The sequence below is a fragment of the Pleurodeles waltl genome, chromosome 3_1 (genome assembly GCF_031143425.1).
Source record: "Pleurodeles waltl isolate 20211129_DDA chromosome 3_1, aPleWal1.hap1.20221129, whole genome shotgun sequence".
Lineage (NCBI taxonomy): Eukaryota > Metazoa > Chordata > Amphibia > Caudata > Salamandridae > Pleurodeles > Pleurodeles waltl.
This window is the reverse complement of record NC_090440.1, coordinates 1,343,470,837-1,343,488,989: the sequence shown is the minus strand read 5'-3', so window position 1 is coordinate 1,343,488,989 and position 18,153 is coordinate 1,343,470,837. Positions and strand designations below refer to the sequence as shown.

Genomic DNA, 18,153 nt, shown 5'->3' with positions numbered 1-18,153 from the left:
TCAAGTGGTTTTCTATGCCGACAACAATCAATTAATTCTCAGGCTAGACATGATTCCATTCACAACTTCTGGTGGTGAGTGACACCACTAGACTGGAATGACTCATTATGCCGCCCCCCTCCGTGGGACTTGCCAGCTGTGGTGTGACTAAATTGAAGTCAGTTGGTATTTATTTCTATAAACCAGCAGATTAAGGTTCTAACTTATTGTTTTTGTTTACTTTAGGTCAGTGCTTCTAAACCTTTTCACTTCTGTGGAACCCCACTGAATCACTACTAAAATCTTGGCACCCTAACGGAGTCATTTTGGAAGCCGGGCCCCTGGCATAAGCAATTTCCATGGTCTGAACTTTATAACTATACACAAAAATACAAAAACAAGTATACGCCAAACAAATGCTCAAATATTACATATTTTGTTTGATTCACAATCGGTTTGCTCCTTTATTGATATATACCATTATTAATGTCAATATTATTTAATTGTGTAACAGTCTCAGACTCCCTGAGTAGCCCTTGTGGACCCCCAGGGGTCCGTGGACCACAGGTTAAGAACCACTACTTTAGGTCATCAGAAAATTCTCCCTACTTTTACTGAATCATTGGCACAAGCTGGTATTATAAACAAGTACTTTATTGAAAGTTGATTAGTGCAATTAATTGCATTTGGGCATTTTTTAAAGATCTTTAAATTTAATTCCGAGCACTCAAAACATGGCTGTAAGAATAATCATTGGATTGCGAAAACATGACCCTCTTTTGCAAGCTAGAGTTAACCTTAGTTGGCTGTAGGTTCAACAGAGGATTCCTTTTATAACTCTATGCCTCGAGTATAGGGTTTGTCAAGGGACTGAAAAGTCCCCATTGGCAAATACATTTCACCAGTAAATTCCTCATTGATACCTTCATTCTAACTTGAAACTATTAATTGTTGTACAACAAATTACATGAGAATAAGAGGTAGATCAATATCTTAATCAGATAAGGTCCTCATCTATGGAACAATCTTCTTTGGATGGTCAAGCCAAAGGAGTCATTTATGGGTTTTCATAAGACCTTGAAAACGTTTTTACTTCTTAATACAATACTGTAAAGAAATGGCTCCCTGTTGCAGTTACCCCCCACTTTTTGCCTGATACTGATGCTGACTTGACTGAGAAGTGTGCTGGGACCCTGCTAACCAGGCCCCAGCACCAGTGTTCTTTCACCTAAAATGTACCATTGTTTCCACAATTGGCACAACCCTGGCACCCAGATAAGTCCCTTGTAACTGGTACCTCTGGTACCAAGGGCCCTGATGCCAGGGAAGGACTCTAAGGGCTGCAGCATGTCTTATGCCACCCTAGGGACCCCTCACTCAGCACAGACACACTGCTTGCCAGCTTGTGTGTGCTGGTGGGGAGAAAATGACTAAGTCGACATGGCACTCCCCTCAGGGTGCCATGCCAACCTCACACTGCCTATGGCATAGGTAAGTCACCCCTCTAACAGGCCTTACAGCCCTAAGGCAGGGTACACTATACCACAGGTGAGGGCATAGGTGCATGAGCACTATGCCCCTACAGTGTCTAAGCAAAACCTTAGACATTGTAAGTGCAGGGTAGCCATAAGAGTATATGGTCTGGGAGTCTGTCATACACGAACTCCACAGCACCATAATGGCTACACTGAAAACTGTGAAGTTTGGTATCAAACTTCTCAGAATAATAAACCCACACTGATGCCAGTGTTGGATTTATTAAAAAATGCACACAGAGTGCAACTTAGAGATGCCCCCTGTATTTTACCCAATTGTTCAGTGCAGGACTGACTGGTCTGTGCCAGTCTGCTGCTGAGAGACGAGTTTCTGACCCCACGTGGTGAGGGCCTTTGTGCTCTCTGAGGACAGAAACAAAGCCTGCTCTGGGTGGAGGTGCTTCACACCTACCCCCTGCAGGAACTGTAACACCTAACAGTGAGCCTCAAAGGCTCAGGCTTCGTGTTACAATGCTCCAGGGCACTCCAGCTAGTGGAGATGCCCGCCCCCTGGACACAGCCCCCACTTTTGGCGGCAAGTCCAAGAGAGATAATGAGAAAAACAAGGAGGAGTCACTGGCCAGTCAGGACAGCCTCTAAGGTGTCCTGAGCTGAGGTGACTCTGACTTTTAGAAATCCTCCATCTTGCAGATGGAGGATTCCCCCAATAGGATTAGGGATGTGCCCCCCTCCCCTCAGGGAGGAGGCACAAAGAGGGTGTAGCCACCCTCAGGGCTAGTAGCCATTGGCTACTAACCCCCAGACCTAAACACACCCGTAAATTCAGTATTTAGGGGCTCCCCGGAACCTAGGAACTCAGATTCCTACAACCTAAGAAGAAGAGGACTGCTAAGCTGAAAAACCCTGCAGAGAAGACGGAGACACCAACTGCTTTGGCCCCAGCTCTACCGGCCTGTCTCCCCACTTCTAAAGACACTGCTCCAGCTACGCTTTCCCCAGGGACCAGGGACCAGCGACCTCTGAATCCTCAGAGGACTGCCCTGCTCTAGAAGGACCAAGAACTCCCAAGGACAGCGGCTCTGTTCACCAAAGACTGCAACTTTGTAACAAAGGAGCAACTTTAAAACAACTTGCGTTTCCCGCCGGAAGCGTGAGACTTACCACTCTGCACCCGACGCCCCCGGCTCGACTTGTGGAGAACAATCACTTCAGGGAGGACTCCCCGGCGACTGCGAGACTGTGAGTAGCCAGAGTTGCCCCCCCTGAGCCCCCACAGCGACGCCTGCAGAGGGAATCCCGAGGCTCCCCCTGACCGCGACTGCCTGCTCCTCAGATCCCGGCGCCTGGTAAAGACTCTGCACCCGCAGCCCCCAGGACCTGAAGGATCCGAACTCCAGTGCAGGAGTGACCCCCAGGAGGCCCTCTCCCTTGCCCAGGTGGTGGCTACCCCGAGGAGCCCCCCCCTTGCCTGCCTGCATTGCTGAAGAGACCCCTTGGTCTCCCATTGAAACCTATTGAAAACCCGACGCGTGTTTGCACACTGCACCCGGCCGCCCCGGTGCTGCTGAGGGTGTACTTTCTGTGTGGACTTGTGTCACCCCCGGTGCCCTACAAAACCCCCCTGGCCGGCCCTCCGAAGATGCGGGTACTTACCTGCTGGCAGACTGGAACCGGGGCACCCCCTTCTCCATTGAAGCCTATGCATTTTGGGCACCACTTTGACCTCTGCACCTGACCGGCCCTGAGCTGCTGGTGTGGTAACTTTGGGGTTGCTCTGAACCCCCAATGGTGGGCTACCTTGGACCCAAACTTGAACCCCGTAGGTGGTTTACTTACCTGCAAAAACTTACAAACTCTTACTCCCCCCAGGAACTGTTGAAAATTGCACTGTGTCTAGTTTTAAAATAGCTATATGTGATTTATGTGAAAACTGTATATGCTATTTTGCTAATTCAAAGTTCCTAAAGTACCTACCTGCAATACCTTTCATTTGAAGCATTACATGTAAATCTTGAACCTGTGGTTCTTAAAATAAACTAAGAAAATATATTTTTCTATACAAAAACCTATTGGCCTGGAATTGTCTTTGAGTGTGTGTTCCTCATTTATTGCTTGTGTATGTACAACAAATGCTTAACACTACTCCTTTGATAAGCCTACTGCTCGACCACACTACCACAAAATAGAGCATTAGAATTATCTCTTTTTGCCACTATCTTACCTCTAAGGGGAATCCTTGGACTCTGTGCATACTATTCCTTACTTTGAAATAGTGCATACAGAGCCAACTTCCTACAAATACCAATTGCGGATGGATGTCAGTTTCAGGGATCTATGTCTGGTCTGTATCTATTTTAGCAACAAGATGCCCTACGGGTGAATGTTGCGCTCTATAAATATTGTTGTTGTTGTTCTTCTAATGTACCAGATTCTTTAACTCTTGCAGGTTCTTTGTCACCCTTGCTTTCTCCCTCTGCCACTATTTGTTTTTGCCTTCCTAATCCCCCATTTCTGCTTTTATCTTCTTCTCTGGATCAGAATCTGGTGATCAAAAATAAGTCTTGGTCCACCAAAATGTGTGCTGGTGCCCACACTTGCAACCACTGGCACAAATTCACCACCGCACTGTCTTCCTCCATACATTTTTGGTGTGTCTATTTTAGAAAGTCTACACTGTACGTTGCATGTTTTACTCTGGTTAACCTAAACACTCTCTCTCTGTGGTTTCTTACAGAGTCCGCCTCAGGGTCAAACTGAAACACAAAATCCGCCTTGCAAAATATATTCAAATCACCCCTTCATGCCAGGAGGCTGCAACAGAATGGGGCACTGTTGTTTTCATAGTTAAGGCACTGCAGCCCATGCTGATCAGAAGGCTCCCACCATCCTGCAGCCCCCGGTGAGATGCCACAGTGGCAGAATGGCCAGACCGGCCCTGCTCTCCCTGTGTGTTCTGCAGTCTCCCTCCGAGATCTCAGACATGGTTACTGTCTTTTGGATCAACCCAGGCAACCTTGAATCTGGGTGAATGCTGCAGCCACTGCAGGCGACACCCACAAGCCCGTCGATGCAGCCTATGCTTGCTGGTAGAGTCTTCCTACAAGAGCAACTGCTCTTCTAGTTTTCAAGCTGATTTCATTTTGACTCTTGTTCTTTGTTTTTTTTTTTTTATAAAGAAATTTTATTAAATTTTGCATAGAACAATTATGAATACAGCACAACATGATGCCAACGGGCATCAAAACAATACAATAATGGTCAAGTCCTCGGTCCCTGCTGCTTTCATCACTAATGTTACTCACCATCCCCTCTTAAAGGCCTGCTACATCCTCCCATTTCCCCCATATCTTCTTGTGTTTGTGTAAGCAACCTCTGGCCTCGTACACAAGTCTCTCTCGCTGCGCACACCAATCCACTCCCCGTCTCCACTTAGTCAGTGCCGGAGCCACCCTGGCCTTCCAGTCTGCCATTATGTCCCTTTTGGCCACCAGACATGCCACCCCTAAGAAGGACCGATCTGCTCTTCGTAGCTCTGTATCTCCCATTACCCCGAGAAGGAGGGGCAATGGCGACCTCTTTACCTCCTTCTGTAGGGCCTCAGATATCTCTTGCACCACCCTTTCCCAATAGGCCATTATAATCGGGCATGTCCATACCATGTGGTAGAAATCCGCTGTATGATACCTGCAGCGGGGGCATTCCGCTGTGGGGCGGAGGCCTGCTTTATGTAACATGGCGGGTGTGAGGTATGCGGTGTGAAGGAAATAGGATTGTATTAAACGGAAGCGTGTGGCCATTGTTAGGGAGCGTGGGGCCATTAGTGCTTCTGTCCAGTCCGCTTCTTCCATGGGTCCCACCCAACTCTCCCACCTTTGGCGAAGCTCTCTCAGGGGTCCCCCAGTGGCGGTGATTAAGGAGCGGTAAATCTGAGAAACCCCTCCCCTTCCCAGGACTCCCATCAGTGCCTTGGCTTCCATGGGGCTGTGCTCAGGTATGGTGTCTCCTGTCTGCAGGTGAACTAGTAGGGCATGACGTAGTTGGAGATATCGATGGAATTGTGTTTTGTTTAAGGAATATTGTTTCTGGAGGTCTTGAAAAGATCGTATATGTGTCCCTCTCCAAATATCTCCCAGCGTGGAGATCCCTATGGTGTCCCATTTCTGGAAGCCCTCCAGACCTGCTACATGTATCAGCTGCTTCCCCTGCCATAGCGGGGTTTGTTGGGTTAGGCGCCCCCACCACCCCGTTACTTTCTGGGCTGTACGCCATCCCAGAAGTACCATTTTGGTCACATCTGGAGTATCCCGGGGTATCGGGCTCCCGTAGAGTATGTCAAGGATCTGTGGGTAGCCCATTGTCTGCAATTCTAGTTGGTATGCGGGGTCTGTCCATCCACCTCCCATCCAGTCATTAATTACAAGTATATGTATCGCTAGATAATAGTATTGAATATTCGACATGCCCAGTCCACCCTCATAAACATCCCTCTGACAGGTTTTTAGCGACAGTCTTGTACGTGAGCCACTCCATATGAATTGGCGTGCTAAAGAATCCATCTCCCTGAACCATCTCACGGGGAAGGGGTGTGGAAAATTCTGCAGGAGGTATAAGATCCTGGGGAGAATCATCATCTTGTACAGCGCTATTCTACCAAGTAGATTCAGGGGGAGGGCCCTCCAGCGCAGAAGGTCGGTTTTGATTTTCTTTGATAGCGGCGTGACATTGAGTTCCCACGCTAGCTCGGGGAGAAGTGAGATATGTATCCCAAGATATTTAAAGCTGTTTCTCCGTATCGGGATATTCCGTTGCCAATCTATACAGTCGTGTGAGCGATGAAGGGGGATCAGTAAAGATTTGGCTGGGTTCAGGGTCAGCCCTGAGGCTTCCGCGAAAAGTCTAAGGATCTCTAGGACGCGTGGGCCGCTTTTGGATGGATTAGAGATATACAGGAGCACATCATCTGCGTACAAAGCCACTCTGTCTTCCGAACCAGAGGGCCAATGCCAGCCCTCGATCAGTGGGTCGCCTCTCATTAATATCGCCAGTGGCTCTATCACTAGTGCGAAGAGCAGGGGAGATAACGGGCATCCCTGTCGAGTCCCACGACCAATGGGGATTGGGTCGGAGACTACTCCGTTCACCCTGATTCCAGCCGTCGGGTTAGAGTATAGGAGTTTCACCAGTCCCCGGAATTTAGGTCCGAGCCCGTTTTTACATAGGACCTGATTGAGGAAGGACCAATCTACCGTATCAAAGGCTTTTTCGAAGTCGAGTAAAAGCAGTGCCAACTGCGTATGCGATAGCACTTTGCGGTGTGCCAAAGCAAGATGTAATCGTCTGATGCAGTGTCTTGTGCTACGAGTGGGCATAAAACCACACTGGTCTTGTTCTTTGTTTTGATGCCACCTTTCTGTTTTATGTGTTATCTTGGGCAGGTAGATTGTGCAGAGATGGAACTGCTGGTAATAACTATGTCAGGTCCCTGCGCGCTGCTCTGGCCACAGAGGTGTATGTTGTATTGCTCTCTGATGGCAGCTAGCCGTAGTCGTGTGGGGGTCTGTGAAAGGGACCTCCAAGTCAAGCACTTTCCTCCACTCACCAGGTACATCTTAAAGATCTTGGGGGGCCCTGGCCCATACGGATTTTGGGGGCCCTGTTCAGAATCGCTCTGAATCTATGATCAAATTTCAGCTCTTTCATGCCCTCTTTGGCTAGCTCACTGACAGTGCACAGGCACACTTGTCCACATTTTAAATGTGTTTACATCTAATAGTCAGAGATAGTGACCTGTGCTTTCAACATTGTCACACAGCAACAGCTCACTAACATTACTGAACAATAATCTCTGTGATGCAGTGGCCTAACACAAAATGATGGGGCCCCTTGCAGAATGTGACATGGGACCCCCGAGTCTCCCAGGCCCGACAAATATTCATTGTCTTGGGCTCACTTGGGACCCCATAATGGTTGAGGAACCGTCTAAGTGGTTGGAGGGCCTCCTTCACAGTTGAACAAACGACCGTGGGGGCCACATCGCACGTGGGACCTGCGTTAAGGCCCTGCTGTGACGCCCTCCCATTTCTCGTACGTGAGGTCCTGTTTTGATCTAAAAGAAACTTTGAATGGGTGTTGCATAAAACAAACACAACATTTCTCTGTAACAGAATCTCACACATCATCAACATTAAAAATAAATTACTGGAAAACAATATTTAAAACTATTTGCTTAAGAATTATTCAAGTTCATCAGGGCAAGACTCTGCAGAACAGAGTTAGCTCTTTCAAGGCCCCCTGAAAGGATGGGGTCCTGGGCTACAGCCTACTTTGCTCATGCCTTAAAACGTCTGTGCCGCCCACCTTAGCCTCAGACATGTCGCACGTGAATGTGCTTAGGGGTGAGGGAAGGCCATGGTCAGTACATGTGCTCCTTACGCCAGCTTTGACGTGTTATTGTATCATTATGTAGAGTATTCTTGGCCCGGTATTGTTTTGATGGGCGTCATTTTAGGCCGCATGGCTGAAAAGGTGCTGGTCTTAGTTTGGTCATATTTTAACAACGCTCGTGTAACTTACTAGGCCAATAAGATATGTTTCATTGAACGGGGTGTAAGAGTGGGTGTCCACCGAGTATGTAAGAGTGAGTGATAATTTGGTGTGTGAATAAATGATGAGCGAGGGTCTAAGTAAGAATGGATTACGTGTGAGTTCTTAAAAGTGAGTTGTGACTGTAACGAGGAGGTGTGTAAAACTGTGGACAGGAGTGATGAGTGAGTGTACGTATGCAAGACAGAGGGAAGTGTGAGAATGTAAATGGCAAGAAATATTGACAGAGGGAGGGTCGAAGGAGTGATATCTTCTATGATTAAATGTCAGGTTACTGGGCAACAGTTCGAGTGAGTGAGTAAAAGAAGGGTCAGCAAGAGTGTGTAAGCGAGATGAGTGTGAAACAGTGAATGAATGACGAGCGAGTGTGCAAGAGAGTGGGCGAGTATGCGTGTGTGCAAGTATCAGTGGCTACAAGGTAAGCAGTGTGCAAAAACGTGTAATGATTACACAATTGCACGAAAGAGGGACTGTGACGCAGGAGGAACCGTCAGGCTACTGAGACTCCTGTTGGTGGCTACGGCGTGTACACTCACCTGGTGGAAGAGCGTTTGAGTTTTCCGTGGTGAGCTGAGGACGTCCCTGTTCATGGTTTCCATAGCGACGATATTCACGGGGATGTGACCCTCTGGTCTCCAGGGACACCGGCTGAGGACACAAAGGTCATATCATAGACTGAGGTTAGTGTACTGATCTGGCAAGGCACCGTGAACAGCCCCAGAGCCCCCTCTGTATAAGAAACCATGGAGACCCCTCCCTCAAATAAAACAGAGAGAGAGAGAGACACCCCCCCTCCTCCCCCGCCCCCCCCAAGTAGCCAAACAGAGCACCCTTGTCCCCCAAGAAACATGCACAAACAACCCTCCGTCATAAACCCATGGACAGCACTCTCATTCCAATAAATCACAGACTTCTCAAAAAGCGTTGTAACACCCCCGCCCCCCCCCCCCCCGAAAAAAAACATATAAAAAACACAAGAAGTGCCCCTTTCGCCAAGAAACCCCACCCCGCCCCCTCAAAGGAACCATGGAGAGCTCCTTGCGCGCCCCCAGACAGGAATGCGCAGTGCACGGACAGGAATGTGGTACCTCGGCTTCCCTGCCGCTCCCCCTCCCCCAGAGTACCAATAAACCCATTCGCAAATGTCTCCACGCATCGGGGGTCCCACCACGGAGTCGGGGGAGGGCAAGGCCACCACATTATGTACGCCAATTGGGGACATTCCAGCTACTGGAGAGTGACTGGGGAGGGCCACAGGCAACAGGCAGGGAACACCTAACGACTGCCACTCAACCGCTGCCATCCTATCACAACCACTCACCTACCGCTGGCAACAACCCAGTAACATCCGCTCACCCACTCCTACTCATCATCCAACCCACCAACAACCAATCATTTTCACCGTCTACCCTTCCACCCTAACAACCACTTCGAGTGACACACCCTAATAACCCCACCCACCATTCACCCAATGTCATCCATCACTCCTTCCACCACCCAACTGCACACAACTAACAGCTTCTCAACACATTGCTCATATACTTGCACCCATCTCACCCAATAACAACTACCTACCAACCAGGAACAAGTACACAGTGAAATGCTTGAGTCCCAACGCACATTCATCCGCTCCCACCCATTACTTATCCCACCAATAACCATCAAACTACCACTAACAACCATCCAGATTAACACACTGCGACACCCAACCCCCACTGCCACTAATTGTCCATGCCACCAACCACCCATCCGCCACTAACAGTCACCCAGAGTGATGCAACATGCACCCACCGCCATCCATCAATCACTGCACCCAGAACTACCGCTAACAAAAATACAGACATTCCTCAAATCCCCACCCACTGCTCTAACCCTCCAACTATTATCCCTCCATCAACTAGTAATAACCACCCAGAGTGACATACTGTGCCACCCAAGCCCAACACTCATCTACTTCCACCCATCAATAAATCCACTGAGTGACAAGACGTTGAGCCTTTCCCCACCCCCACTTGTTCCTCCAGCAAGCACTCCCCTCCACCTTTCACCCCACCAACAACCATGCCCACTGAAGTGCTTTAGCGGGGCTGTGGGGGAGATCCTGGGCGGGGACAGCCACGACTCTCGAAGGATATCTGCAGTGTCTGATAACGGGGTTTGCTTCTGCCTCTGCTTTCCTTGATATATACGTCACCTCTACCCGCCTGACATCTGTTCTCTGCGCCATGCTTGGCGCCAGCACACCCGCAGAGTGCCCTCAGAGGCGGGGCCGCCCCTAGCCGGGTACTCGGGTGCTGCCCCTAGATTCAGAGGGGGTGGGGGGCGAGTGCAGGATAACGTTCCTGCTTAAGAGCCCTTGGGGCCTGGGCTGAGGGAGGGCCCTGGAGCGGCAGGGAGCAGTGGGAGAGCGTGGGGCGGGGAGGGAGGGGGGCTCTCAAACGAGAGGGATATTTACAGCGACAAGTGAGAAAGGGAAGAACTAGCGAGTAAGAGAGGGCGCAGGAAAGATACCCCATCCTTAATATTAATCTGTACCCAGACCCTCATCCCACCCCTCGCCTCACCTCACATTAATCCATCCCAAACCCTCAACTCACCCCACACCCCAACCTTAATATTAATCTATACCCAGACCCTCAGCTCACCCCACCCCTCGCCTCACCCCAACCTTAATATTAATCTATACCCAGACCCTCAGCTCACCCCACCCCTCGCCTCACCCCAACCTTAATATTAATCTATATGCAGACCCTCAGCTCACTCCACCCCTCGCCTCACCCCAACCTTAATATTAATCTATACCCAGACCCTCAGCCCACCCTACCCCTCGCCCCAACCTTAATATTAATCCATCCCAAACCCTCAGCTCACCCCACCCCTCACCTCACCCCAACCTTAATATTAAACCATCTGAAACCCTCAGCTCACCTCACTCCTCGCTTCACCCCAGCTTTAATATTAAACCATCTCAAACCCTCAGCTCACCCCCACCCTCACCTCACATCACCCCAACCTTAATATTAATCTATACCCAGACCCTCAGATCACCCCCATCGCCTCACCACAACCTTAATATTAAACCATCTCAAACCCTCAGCTCACCCCCACCCCACCCCTCGCCTCACCCTAACCTTAATATTAATCTATACCCAGACCCTCAGGTCACCCCCCCTTGCCTCACCCCAACCTTAATATTAAACCATCCCAAACCCTCAGCTCAACCCTCGCCTCGCCTCACCCCAACCTTAATATTAATCTATACGCAGACCCTCAGCTCACGCCTCGCCTCACCCTAACCTTAATATGAATCTATACGCAGACCCTCAGCTCACCCCTCGCCTCACCCCAACCTTAATATTAATCTATACCCAGACCCTCAGCTCACCCCACCCCTCGCCTCACCCCAACCTTAATATTAAACCATCTCAAACCCTCAGCTCACCCCACCCCTCGCCTCACCCCAACCTTAATATTAATCGATCCCAAACCCCCCAACTCACCCAACCCTCGCATCAACATAACTTAATCTCACTTTAACAACTCGAACTCTAACCTATTAGTGACCCTACAGTTTGTCGTTCTGTATCCCCCTCCCTACGGTTTATCTTTTTCATCCACCTCTTTCTCGGGTTGTCATATGTTTAAAACTGATTGATTCAAGCTGCTGTTTTGTCTGCCTTTAAGTTAGGGCCTTTGTTCTTGCCACCTATTGTTTCCAAACTTTTGACCTCATGCCCTCTGTGCACTTTCTTGCATGGTCTCCTTAGATTCTCGAATTCACTCTTTTCCTCCTCTGTTCCTCACTGACGCCCCATCCACCCTCCTGCAGACCCCTGCTGGGCTCTCAGAAGAGCCTGGGCAGGTTAGTCAGCTACAGGGGAGCGGCGCACAGAGGGATGAGATCAAAAGGTAGATAATCTCAGCCACGTGCCGCCAGCCACCCCCGCTTACATATTTCTTGGAAGTGGGAGATTTATGAAAACAAAAAAAGTAAAACCCTCAGATGGAGGTAAAGCGTTTCATTCTGTGCACAAGATGTGGAGATGGGTGAGGGCTGGATATGGAAGGAGGGCGTGGGGGAGGAAGGCTCTTCTTGAAGAGGAAGATCCAGGGTGCTTGATTTCATTTCCCGGCCTCTTCCATGCAACCCTCGTGTGACCTCGGCCAATCACTACACAATTCCATATACTTATCATTTCACACCATATCCCTTATTTTTCAAACTATTAGGAGTGTGTAGAGATGACTGTGTTTGCATTGTGCACTGTACAAGACCATTCATTTATTCAAATGGTGACACAGAGACCAATGCAAAAGTATGAAAAGGAGTGGTGGAGGGGTGGAGGATGATCCTCAGAAGGATTTGAGGATGCAGTGTGGCCAGCATGTGAGAGGACACTCTCTTACAACTGCAACAGGTTGAGGACTATGCCCCGATGGGGGCGCTTCTGAAGCACTGGAGACAACATTGAGTCTGCCTACACTTCTAGGGGCCTCATGTCCAACTCTACAGACCACTTCTGGAGCACGGTATCCAATTCTAGGCCTCATCTGGATTATGCCCACTTCTACTGTCAATCTCTGAAGCAATATATTCAGTTCTAGAGACAACTTCTGAGGCACTGACCCCACATCTGCAGGCCACATTTGAAGCCTTGACTCCAGTTGTGGGGGTCACCTTCGGGATATGGGGGTTCAATTGTGGAGGCCACATCTCAAGCACTGAGTCCAGTAGGGCAGGCCATATAGAGCACTTTGGACTAGATGTACAAAGTATCTTTGCAGTCCCAAGCAGCCCAATTTGATAAAATGGGCTGTTTCCGACCACAAAAATATTTTGGTATGTATTCATTCCAAACTGTGATTCGATAACATGTTACCGAATTGCAACTTAAGGAAAACGGGCTGCATTTTTTAAAGAAATTGCATTACCAAAAAGCAATCACAGACATGGTGGTCTGCTGACCCCAGCAGACCACCATCCTTGTGATGCTAGTGAATCTTAGTGGGTCACAAATTGCGGCCTACCTCATTATTATTCATGAGGTAAGCTATTTGCGACCACCTACAAATCGCTAATGGGACAGCTATTACTTTTGTCCATTGGTAATACTGGTTACTAAATAGCAATTCACAATGAATTGCTATTTGGTAATCACTTTTACTAGCCTTTGTACATCTAAGCCTTTGTTCAGTCCGCAATGCCTCTCTTAGAACACAGTGTTCAGCTGTGGAGGTCACATTTTGGACACTATGTTCAGTATTCCTGGGTTATTGCGTCCACTTCTGGAAGCCTGTGTCCGATTCCTGAGGAGATTTCTGAGGTATTGCTTCTTACTGTTGACGTGACGACTGGGGCAATGTGTCCAGTTTGATAATACGTTGTATTGTGTCCAGTTCTGGGGGTCACAAGAAGAGTACTGTGTCCTGTTCCTGAGGTGGTTTCTGAGGTACTGCATCTCATTGTTGGGGTGGCAACTGGGGCAGTGTGTCCAGTTGTGATGCCACCTTGTATTCTGTCCAGTTCTGGAGGTCACACATAGAGTACTGAGTCCAGTTCCTGAGGGAGGGCGTCTCATTGTTGGGGTGACGTCTGGGGCAGAGTGTCCAGTTGTGACGCCATCTTGTATTGTGTCCAGTTCTGGAGGTCACACATGGAGTACTCAGTCCAGTTCCTGAGGGAGTTTCTGAGGGATGGCGTCTCATTGTTGGGGTGACGTCTGGGCCAGAGTGTCCAGTTGTGACGCCACCTTGTATTCTGTCCAGTTCTGGAGGTCACACATGGAGTACTGAGTCCAGTTCCTGAGGGAGGGCGTCTCATTGTTGGGGTGACGTCTGGGGCAGAGTGTCCAGTTGTGACGCCATCTTGTATTGTGTCCAGTTCTGGGGGTCACACATGGAGTACTCAGTCCAGTTCCTGAGGGAGTTTCTGAGGGATGGCGTCTCATTGTTGGGGTGACGTCTGGGCCAGAGTGTCCAGTTGTGACGCCACCTTGTATTCTGTCCAGTTCTGGAGGTCACACATGGAGTACTGTGTGCAGTTTCTGAGGGAGGGCGTCTCATTGTTGGGGTGACGTCTGGGGCAGAGTGTCCAGTTGTGACGCCACCTTGTATTTTGTCCAGTTCTGGGGGTCACACATGGAGGCCGCATCTGGAGTGCCTGCTCCTGGAGGATAAAGACAGATTGGGAGGAGGCACCCAGATGGTGCAAAGTCTGCCCTTGAATTCTTGTCAAGAGACTCACAGATGTACGGAACGTAGACAAACATTCCTCCAAACAACATCAAACACACAGAAGAATGTACCCAATCCTCGCCTCCCCGTCTGCCGCTGCTGGTACAAAGCGCGGAAAATCTGAAACGTGGAATTATGTGGCGTTCCTGCGCTCCTCCCAGGCGCGCGCGGAAAAACACAGCGAGAACACAACCGGGGTCCTGAGAAAATAAGACACATGGGAGGGGGGGAGCAGCTGGGTCTGTTATGGTAGCGGGGATTTGAGAGGCGCTAAGCCTGCCAGTGCCTTGCCTCTTACCAGTAGACCAGCTACATTAAAGCCCAACGCAGATGCTCGTGTTACACAATAGAACTTAACACAACATATACCTTCACATAAAACCTGAGGTCGTGGCCCTTCTGCTAAAGAAGACACAACACATAAAACGCACTGATGCACAACAACGAAAATCAGTAGCTGGACATCCGGCTAGCCATATATACATAAATATATATATATCTCACAACGCAAAACAACATAACCAAAAATATAAACACAAGTACACAAAACACAACCGTAGCTAGCGGAACACATACGGCAACAGCACACAGTAGTACTCAGGCACTTACAGAGAGCAGCAAGTTATGGCCCTCCAGTTCTTCCAATACATCAACAGCCCCACACATTTCTCCACGGCAAAAAGGTTTAGACTAAAAAATATGTAACACAATAGTCCATTACATTTCAAACATAACAACTTGATATGACACAACTGGACGCAGGCTAGCCTGCACTTCGAGTCTTCACTGTACGTCACAACACCTACAATCACACAACCTTATACAACATAACAAGAAGGTACCAACTCTCCCGCTTATGAATGCGCAAAAACATTATTCTAGCAGCATATAACACCATAATATCACAATATAGTGTAACACAACAAACACAGGAAGCAGACTGGCGGGTGCCCAGGTATAGGCATCAGCCAATCAGCACAGCACTTTACACAACACAACAGACAGCAAGTGCGCCTGGAGGCTAGAGCCACCCCAATCTTTCAGTTACATGCAGACAAAAGCATCCTTTCATCTCACAGCGTATATTGGTACATCAATGCCTCTCGTGTGACCGAACCTGTCTCAGCTCTAACAGCCTCTCACGTGTGTGCTTCACATGACTGCTCCACAGCTCTTCCATAACTACCGGCCTGCAGTGCTTAATTTGTGTTTGTTGTTTCGGGTGCGGAGCACCAGCACTTACTTTCGGGCCGGCACTTATTTTTCTGCCCCATGCATTTACTGTGAGCAAAAGACACATATGGGAAAGACGGAGGAAGAGAAAAACGGAAAATCGTCTCAAAGGGATTATACAGAAAGCTGCAAGAATGAGCTGAAGGGGCAGGGAGTGGCTGTAAATGGATTGAAGAGGTCCAAGATGGCTTCAGGATTAAGCTGCCTTAGTATTGCGTGTTCGCACATTTAATTGCAGCAGTGGCGTGTTAAGGGGAGGGCTTTGGGTACCTGCACGTTTTTATTTACAAATTAAGCACTGCTGGCCTGGTATGTGTCTGGCTCCTCTGTACCACTAACCATTTGGCAGGAGCACCGACCTGACCCGCGCGTGACTGACACAACCCTAAAAAAGACCTTCGGATGCCCTCCGTCGACGTGGGACATGCTTTAATAAAGCACTACTTTCTTTCAAAGTGCAATATGACTTGGTGAAGTGACACTTCACCTGCTCTCCGTGCCTTTCAGAGACACTGACTTGTGCGAGTGACTGTCTCATCTCTAGATGCCTCACATGTCACTGGATCTGTCTCAGCCTTGCCAGCTTCAGGATGTACTGTCAGGAAATCGCCACATTTTCCGCCCTCGTCTTCCCAAGGCCGGATGCGCTTGCCCTGCGGGTCCTCTCCCTATTTTTAGCCCCCGCAAGGCCCACACGTGGCGGATTTCCTGACAAGAGCCCGCCCAGGCCTCAGTGCGCCTATATGCAGTTTACAGGCCCCACAATCGGCTGCTGCACCCTGAGGTCTGCAGCTTGAAGCGGAGCATATCACTTGCCATAACCTGCCTGACCCGCATGGTCTCTAGCTTTACGCCTGCTTCCTTCGTACCTTTACTACCCATTACTTGTCGCTGCTCTCCTCTGATTATTCATCTCATGCCGGATCGCGCGAGACCCCTTTCACCCCCTCTGCTCATGAACAGTGTGAACCTGCTGTACAGACCCTACAGACCCTGAATTGTCTCCAGCGTTACCTCTGCCTTTGTTTGTAGTATCGTTACTCACATTGTGCGTGTCACAGGCTTTCACTGTTCACCCGCTCCCTCTGGCAACATGCCAGACAGACCCTGCGTGGTCTCCAACCTTGCTCTGGCACCCTCAGCTCCTAGACATGTCACCGTGCTTAAATAATGCCTCTAGCATCGGACAACTAACTACGCCCAGTGTCCAGCTTAACCCATGCTTCCTCTGCACCTGGCAGGAGCAGAGTGCTCATGTCCTCCCACCTCCCTGACCTCAAGGGTACTTGGGGTCTGATTTATGAAAAGTTAGCGTCGCCTTTGCGTCAAAAAATGACGCAAAGGCGGCGCTACCTTTTCATAAATCAGGACCAACTTCGCCCCCCGTTTCCTCGTCTACTGTTGTGCTGCGTGGGTACCAGGCTCATTCTATGACCGTAGCTTTTTGGACCCGTGAGCCAGACTTGGGGCGCGTGCTCCCCAGGCCTTGTCTGTGAGGGTAGGTTTGTGCGTGCGCCTGCTCCTCATGAGGCGCAGACAAGCGCTTCTTGGTGCCTGTGGTGGGGCTCAGAGGTTCCCGAGGCTCTAGAGGGCGCAGGGAGAGGACCTGTGTGTGCACTTTTGAGTAGACAGTACCCTCTAGTGGCGTCTTTTAGAATACACAAGGTCTTTATTGGTTCTCTACTGTGCAAGGACTTAAATGTGTCTGAGCGCTCTTTCATTGGTGGTCGAGATTAAGGTAGCAGCTTGAGAGTACCTGCACCTGATGACCTCCAGGATGCCAAAGACTGACACCACGCATTTTAGGGACAGCTACCCTACCTCTGTATGACCTTCACACATTCTAGGACAGGGAAGGGTCGCTGTGCAGGGGTCACAGAGAAGCCCAGAAAATGTAGGAACCCCCTCCACACCCTCCACACCCTACTCAGAAACCACGAACACCGTGTCCGATAGAAGGGGCAGCTGATTGAAAGAGACGGAGGAAACTCTCAAACGAGGATGCCCCCACACTGCTGTGCCCTCCAGGGCCATGTTACTGCTAGACGCCTTATCAGGGTGCCCTCTGCCCACTCTAGACTGGGCACATTGTAGGAAACGCTGTGGCGCCTCTTGGAACCGTCTACATAGCCCAGCCCTTTCCTCCCCTCTCTGATCTACACTTGCCATTTTCTACTAAACGCGGCCAGCAGGGTGAACCCAGGGAACGCCGTGACATTTAATGCACCCAGTCAGTCTGACAATCCCTTTCCATACACGACCCCGAGCTCATTTCCCAGCGCTGTTGCAGCCCCGCGCGTGCCACAGATGCATTTTAGACTTGGCGCAGTGTACTTCTAGTTTCGGGCCCTACAGAATGAGTGTGTCCGTTGTCCTCAGTCATGATGCCACTTTGCTCCTTGCTGGGAGCAAGGTGTACAGATCCACATTTGTTCAAATCGATTCTTAAACCAAATTGAAATTACTTGATAAGTCACCGTTCCACCCACCTGCTGATATTTACTATTTCACCTTTACATTCTTCCATCCATTCATCGATCACTCAGTCCTTTCCCATTCCATCCATTCATCCACCCATCCAATCTGCTATTCGTCTGCCATCCTTCCA

The 18,153-nt window shown here is 49.4% G+C and overlaps 1 protein-coding gene across 22 annotated transcripts in view; it reads right to left on the bottom strand.

Annotated features, from left to right (window-relative positions):
- The window catches only part of PHLDB1 (pleckstrin homology like domain family B member 1), a 397,027-nt gene that overhangs the window by 301,474 nt on the left and 77,400 nt on the right, over positions 1 to 18,153 (bottom strand). For all 22 annotated transcript variants that reach the window (XM_069224755.1, XM_069224758.1, XM_069224757.1 and 19 more), the window contains exon 2: positions 8,615 to 8,726. In XM_069224755.1, the coding sequence (XP_069080856.1) occupies positions 8,615 to 8,677 (63 nt within the window). In that variant the 5' untranslated portion in view covers positions 8,678 to 8,726. The remainder of the gene's footprint in view (positions 1 to 8,614; positions 8,727 to 18,153) is intronic.